This window comes from Diaphorina citri, unplaced genomic scaffold (assembly GCF_000475195.1).
Source record: "Diaphorina citri unplaced genomic scaffold, Diaci psyllid genome assembly version 1.1 scaffold587, whole genome shotgun sequence".
NCBI lineage: Eukaryota > Metazoa > Arthropoda > Insecta > Hemiptera > Psyllidae > Diaphorina > Diaphorina citri.
The window spans coordinates 71858-78469 of NW_007378021.1; the positions used below are offsets into that span (position 1 = coordinate 71858).

Consider the following 6612-nt stretch of genomic DNA (forward strand, 5'->3'; position numbering starts at 1 on the left):
GAAGTATGGAGTTTATTGCAAATAATTTATGTATCAGCTATCAAATTAATAACCGATAATGCCGTTCATATGGGCAAACATGATTTTAAATACAGTCGAGTGCAAAAAATTTGAGCCAATTTTAAAAGGTTTGATAGAAGGAACTGTAACTGCTGAGGTTTCATCGTCCCGAAAGCGAAGAGAGAAGGAAGACAGTGACAGACTTTGAGAAAGCCATTCTTTTCGAGAGCGAACATTATCTTTTCCGGGAAAAAGTTCGGCCCGGACAGGAATCTAACCGCGATCTAGCTCTTAATACAATAGAGTTGTGTCTTTAGTTTCTTAATTAGCTCTATTTTTAATCGGAAAAATGTTGATAGTGTGGAAGTTCCAAAGTAAATGGAAACATTGTTGATATTGAAAAAATTTCCAAAGTAAATCTCTCCCGAGTTTTTTGCACGTAAGTGTACAAAAAATATTGATGGCTTTATCAACTTCATCTCCGCCGAGGAGAATTCACCGAAATACCTAAATTTCGGTGGAATCTTCTTTGCGATCGCATCACGGTCTAACCTCAATGTAGGATTGTAGGCAATAATGTCTGCAATAAACAGTCTTGAAGACCTACAGAACTTATATGTTCAATTGTTCATCTCCTACAGTTTATTTAGGCAAACTCACTAGTATTGTGAGATTTATGAGCAATGTAGGTACATATGTTTAGATGATGCGTAGGTAATGTTTGAATGATGTGTTCAATGAGCTATTACCTATCCCATGCAGTAATTTGTTAATGTTTTTTTTCCATACATTTAGGTATTTGGCGTTCAGGCCACCATCCGCACCAATAATCGACACCCATTAAAACCGCCATTTGACCCCTTGGAATGAAAACCATCACCTTAAGTAGACTATACGGTCATTCCTACAACGCATCTCATCTCAAAATTCGAATTTAATTACAAAGTGGTTAATTAGAATTATTCACGGACACCTGGTTTTACTGATGCCTTCAATTTGTTTAAGAAATGAATGAGAGGCCCTCATAGCCGTAATGTGTACAGGAATGAATGTGGGGCCCTCTTATAATATATTTTTAGGGGGAAACAGGGCTTAATGATCTGGGATTAATGATCTTACCTTTTCTGAACTCGAGTACCTTTTTACAACATTTTAGCAGCTCTTCAATCTTCAACCAAAAGAGTCAAACGGAGCTTTTTGATGACATTGTGTTTTGAAAATCTCAATTTTTTGTATTTATACAGTCCTAAAGGTATCTCTACACATAGTCGACCGACCGTCGATCGATGTCGACTGAACCGTCCACACTGCCTCGATTCACCTCGTCGATCGACGGCCGGTATCTTTGGACACACCTTAAGAGCACTTAAACGTTCCATTCTGCCCTGACTTCCCCTAATTAAATATTCTGCAGGTAGGTACATACCTATATCTTTGGGCGGATTCACCATTAAATTATTGAACGTGTGTTACGTGTGGACAATTAAATCTTTCCGAGCCAAGGGTAGTTCCAAATGGTTGATGGGATTCATTCCAAACAAAACCATGTGAAAAAAAAAAGTTCTAAAATAGTATTTTAATATATTTTTCTTCTTCTTCTTTTGGTTTTAGTTGTTTTTTTTCGGTTGAGTAGCCACAGAAGGACATTTTGCTTTTACCAAAATAGCAAGGACAATGGTCGTCTTCTCCTCGGGGTAACTTTGGCCGGGCGGTGCTGCGAACTCTTGACGTTCGCGCGCCTCCCGGCGCGCTTGATTACAAACATAATTATGTATTAAGATCATAAAGAAAGGTAGATATTTTTGGAATGACAAAATAGGTAACCAACTTCAATTTAGCAAGATTCATCGTCAATTTACCCATTTCCTATGGCTCAATGATCCAAGGATGAACCACCTGATTGAGTTCACATAATTCACATGAGAGTAATCTCTGTCCTAACAACAATCAACGTGGAGAATTCCGTATTATTCAGGGCCTAATCGTATTAAAGACAATCACAGAAGATATCATTCAGGGCTTAATCGGGAACGTATTTCGTATTGAAGACAATCACAGAACTGGTTGAAATTCCAGACAACCGGTAAGGTTTAACCGCGGGGTTAACTTAACCCCGGAGAGGATAAATTCGAGGACGCTCCACAGATGAATTACACGACAGAGGGTACTAATCACAATCTAATATAATTCATCCATATGTACATAATATAGGTCTGACCCGGCCCCGTCTGTACACGGGAAAAGGCGAAGAAAAAGGAGAAGAAGAAAAAAAAAGAAGAAGAAGAAAGAGGAGGGAGAAGAAGAAGAAGAAGGAGAAGAAAAAGAAGAAGAAGGAGGAGAAGAAAAAGAAGAAGAAAAAAGAGAAGAAGAAGAAAGAGGAGAAGAACAAAATGAAGTAAAACAAGAAGATGATGAAGTAGAAAATAGCAAGCAATTTCTTTGCAATCATCTCCCGATGAAGGACAAAGGTGACATACATGTTCGACCTAGAAATTGATTATTCATAACTAGCCAATATCGTATCGGTTTATTGCAAATAATTTATGTATCACCTATCAAATTCATAACCGATAATGCCGTTCATATGGGCAAACATGATTTTAAATACAGTCGAGTGCAAAAAATTTGAGCCAATTTTAAAAGGTTTGATAGAAGGAACTATAACTGCTGAGGAGCCAGCCTAGTTAGCTTAGTTGGTAGTGCGTCTGCCTTGTAAGCGCTAGGCCGCGGGTTCGATTCTCGCCCGGGGCGGATTTTATCCTGATGGGATAATGCTCGTTCTCGGAAAGGCTGGCTTTCTCCTATCCTGTCTTCCTTCTCTCTTCGATTTCGGGACGATAAGACCATAGCAGTTACAGTCCCCTCTGTCAAACCTCTTTAAAAAAATCACCGAAAGCGAAGAGAGAAGGAAGACAGACTTTGAGAAAGCCATTCTTTTCGAGAGCGAACATTATCTGTCCAGGAAAAAGTTCGGCCCGGACAGGTACATAATTATCTAACCGCGATCTAGCTCTTAATACAATAGAGTTGTGCTGCCCTCATAGATAACTAGGATATACCTACTTACCTACTGTCTTTAGTTTCTTAATTAGCTCTATTTTTAATGGAAAAAATGTTGATAGTGTGGAAGTTCCAAAGTAAATGGAAATATTGTTAATATTGAAAAAAATTTCCAAAGTAAATCTCTCCCGAGTTTTTTGCACGTAAGTGTACAAAAAATATTGATGGCTTTATCAACTTCATCTCCGCCGAGTAGGGCGACATTTCCTAATAGGGGATATCGTCATGAAGGGGGTGGGACATGGAATGTCCATTAGCGGGGCAGCCCCTGGTTTGGGGAGCCCTCATGTTCTACCGTTCTGCATGACCGAGCTTCTGTGGGTCAATGTCTTGAACTTTACGAGATTGTGATTCAATAGATATATGGGACTTCAAACTTCATTGTCTGAGCAGCGTCCATACTTTGGTGGATTGGCATTGATCGACTTTGAATAAAAAAGATAAAAACACGTCCACATCCACCAAAATCCTTACTTGGAAATTTGACCACCAAAATCCTTTGACTTTAGTCTTACTTACTCTAGGGTGGTTTTCAACTTCCAATCCATGTCGATTGACTTCGATTGTCTGGTAGTGTGAGGGTTGACTTTTAACGGACTAAGGATAGAGTGTTATACTACTAAAATCACGTCCTTTACAAATGGTCACTACTGCTCCAATTTTTCGATCCCTTCAGGGCTCTATCCCAGGAGATTCCTCGCACCAAACCATGTGTGATGTCTACTCGTCCATGGAAGCAGATTCCTTCATAATGTCAGCCAAAGTCATGCTCCACCATCTCACATATTTGTTTTTAGATGAACCATGAAAGGTAACTTACCTCCTTTAGGTGAGTACTGAGTATTGTATAACTTGTTTCCTCAGGCCCTGTCCGTGATCAGCGCCTTTGAAGAAATTTGCTCCGTAGTTTTGCCATGGATTCACCTGATCTAGGGCCAGGCTAGCTTGGTTGGTTGTGCGTCTGCCTACAAGGCAGCGGGCATGATGAAGCCACTTCCATGACGATTTCGAAATGAGTTCACACTACAAAGTAGAGAAGTTTCTCGGTTCATTCGATGATGACTTACCAACTCATAAAAAAGAACCAATAGTTTCAGAATCTCAGAGCAGTCTAAACCTAAACCTCTATTAATGACTTTATTATTCCCATGTTAACAGACTTGTCTGACCTTTACGAGTTTCCAGTAGTGAGGTATGTAATTTTCCTTCTTGGTTTATTACCCGCTATTAGTCGGACTTCTATGTAGCTTAATGTGGGGTATCGTACCTCGATTTATTATGTGCAACTCCGTGCAAAACTGCATTTCACGAAATGATGCAAGGCAAATACCATAAAGATTCTAATATGAGTTTCTGACATGTGAAAAATATCAGACCAGCAAGATGGTAGCTGGCAGAGAACATCGAATTCAGTGGTACGTAAACAAAAGGGCATAATGAGTTGTTGCCGAGCCAGTTTTGATTTCTATGAGGTAACAATGTATTTAAAACGGTTAGGCTATACATGGTTTCTAGAAATAAATAGATACCTACGTATGTACAATTTGTACAGGTAGGTTGGATAGTTCCCTCAAACCCTAATTTAGACAATTACATTTAATTATTTTCGTCATCACATAATAATTATTACAAAATTCAGAAAGGCGATCACCATTGTAGATACATACATAGGTTACAAAAGGTACGCCCATTGAAGCTTTCAAATAATGTAATGTCCAACCTACAGGTTTCTCGAGCAACAGGTTGATAAGTGTTGATATAAAACTCGCTGACCATTTTTAGAACCACTAATGGTGTCTTTTATTATGTTTGTTTTACGATCGAATTTATTCCAAGTCCTTAGGATGTTTTATGTTCAATCTTGGTGATTTGGGTGATTGTCTTCATCCTTGGAGCTTCATTGAACATGGTTACCTCCTGACACTGGAAGATGCACTCGTTACTCATTAAGATCTAATAAATGAGGAACACAGAAAATAAAGTAGACTGGACTCAACAGAAATGAGTTATGTAACAATGACACATCAGTATTGTTTTATTTGTTCAAAGCACATGGAGATGAATCCTAGATACGGCTAAGACGAAACATGGTTCTTTGAACCATTGATACCAATGATATTTGCTGTTATTTATCGCTTATTCAAAGAAAACATAGCTAATCACCTTATTGTCAAAACTTGCAAATATCTAGGTACATGTGTTTTTAAAACAGCAAATTTGACTTTATTGCAATTCCTTTTCGATATTCTTCAACAACGTCTCAAACACCTGAGCATTAAATCTATTTCGGCACACAAATCTACCACCTAGAAACAGTACCGGTATTTCATAACGGTACAGTTTGTACCAATAAGATTCTGGAGTTAAGTAAACTTCCTCCAAATGAACCCTGTCCAAATAAGGAGTAAGCTCAAGTTTCAATTCATCACACAGTGGACATGGGTCCTTAGTGAATAGATTCAACATTGGTTTCCGCTGTGAAGTGATGAAGTTTGATTTCACAGGAAGTTTTTCAAGAAGGACGGACATTGTTGATTCTGGTGTGTTGTAAACGACTATCCCTTTCTGGTGAGCTTTCAAATCCTTAGTGAATAGATTCAACATTGGTTTGCGCTGTGAAGTGATGAAGGTTGATTTCACAGGAAGTTTTTCAAGAAGGACGGACATTGTTGATTCTGGTGTGTTGTAAACGACTATCCCTTTCTGGTGAGCTTTCAATAACAAACCATCCTAATGATTCAACTGCTGTTTACTGTCTGGTGTTTTTCTTTTGGCCCAGCACCTATTGGGGAACCATTTTATTTCTTCTCGCTTATCAGATGTGGGATATAGTGCACTTGCACAATTGGTGGGTATGAAATGACACAACTGACGACCATTCCATCTAAAACGGAGATGGAACTATGAAAGAACCATTTCAAAAATTAAATCCCGATTATTATTATTATTTTTTTTTTTTTTAAATAGCTAAAAAAGGAAAGGATATCCTGACCCACCATGAAGCTGTGAATCAGAACATGAAAACGCAACAAAACGAAATCATCTCGTAACCTGCGCCACTGAACAGCAACATTACCACTTGGGTCTTTTATCTTCCGCAAGATTTAAAGAAGATCTGGGTTAAATATTTGCTTGTGGAATAAACAGTATAAGCACTTTACCAAAGCGTTCCAATAGGTAGCACAACTGTGGTTAGCCTAAACCTGCAATTACCTTTGTGTGGAACTTTTATCTCGTACTTTGGTATAGGAGACAATGTAACAATGTGCTTGAGTGCTTGAGCCTTGTTTTTCCTAATCATAATTGAAGGGTCTCATTCAAGAATACCCTTTCTTGATTCCTTAAATCCCTACCGTAGAAATGCCAGCAAGACCCTAGAAGAAATGAGCGACCCTGAAAGTAAGTAGAACCCATTTTCGACGAGTATCTCAGATATGCGCGATCCAAGAAAGCCTAATACATGTGTACTATACACATTGTGTAGGTAGGCATAGCCTAAAATCAAGTTTTGATTAAAACAGGTTTTAAAAGTTTTGATTTCCTTTGATAAGT

The 6612-nt window shown here is 38.5% G+C and overlaps 1 protein-coding gene across 1 annotated transcript; it reads right to left on the minus strand.

Annotated features, from left to right (window-relative positions):
• Positions 1-5060: 5060 nt before the first annotated feature.
• On the minus strand, positions 5061-5772 carry LOC103510343 (glutaredoxin-like protein C5orf63 homolog). Its single transcript, XM_008474995.3, has 2 exons — positions 5641-5772; positions 5061-5502 (listed from the first exon to the last, which is right to left on the minus strand). Exons 1-2 carry the CDS (start codon positions 5725-5727, stop codon positions 5284-5286), a joined length of 306 nt encoding a protein of 101 aa, XP_008473217.2. The 5' UTR covers positions 5728-5772; the 3' UTR covers positions 5061-5283.
• Positions 5773-6612: the final 840 nt, after the last annotated feature.

Coding starts and splice junctions, on each gene's coding strand:
- LOC103510343 (XM_008474995.3), bottom strand. CDS start 5,727: ATGTCCGTCCTTCTTGAAAAACTTCCTGTGAAATCAACCTTCATCACT. Junction 5,503..5,640: donor TGAATCTATTCACTAAGGAT/TTGAAAGCTCAC, acceptor TTCACTAAGGAC/CCATGTCCACTGTGTGATGA.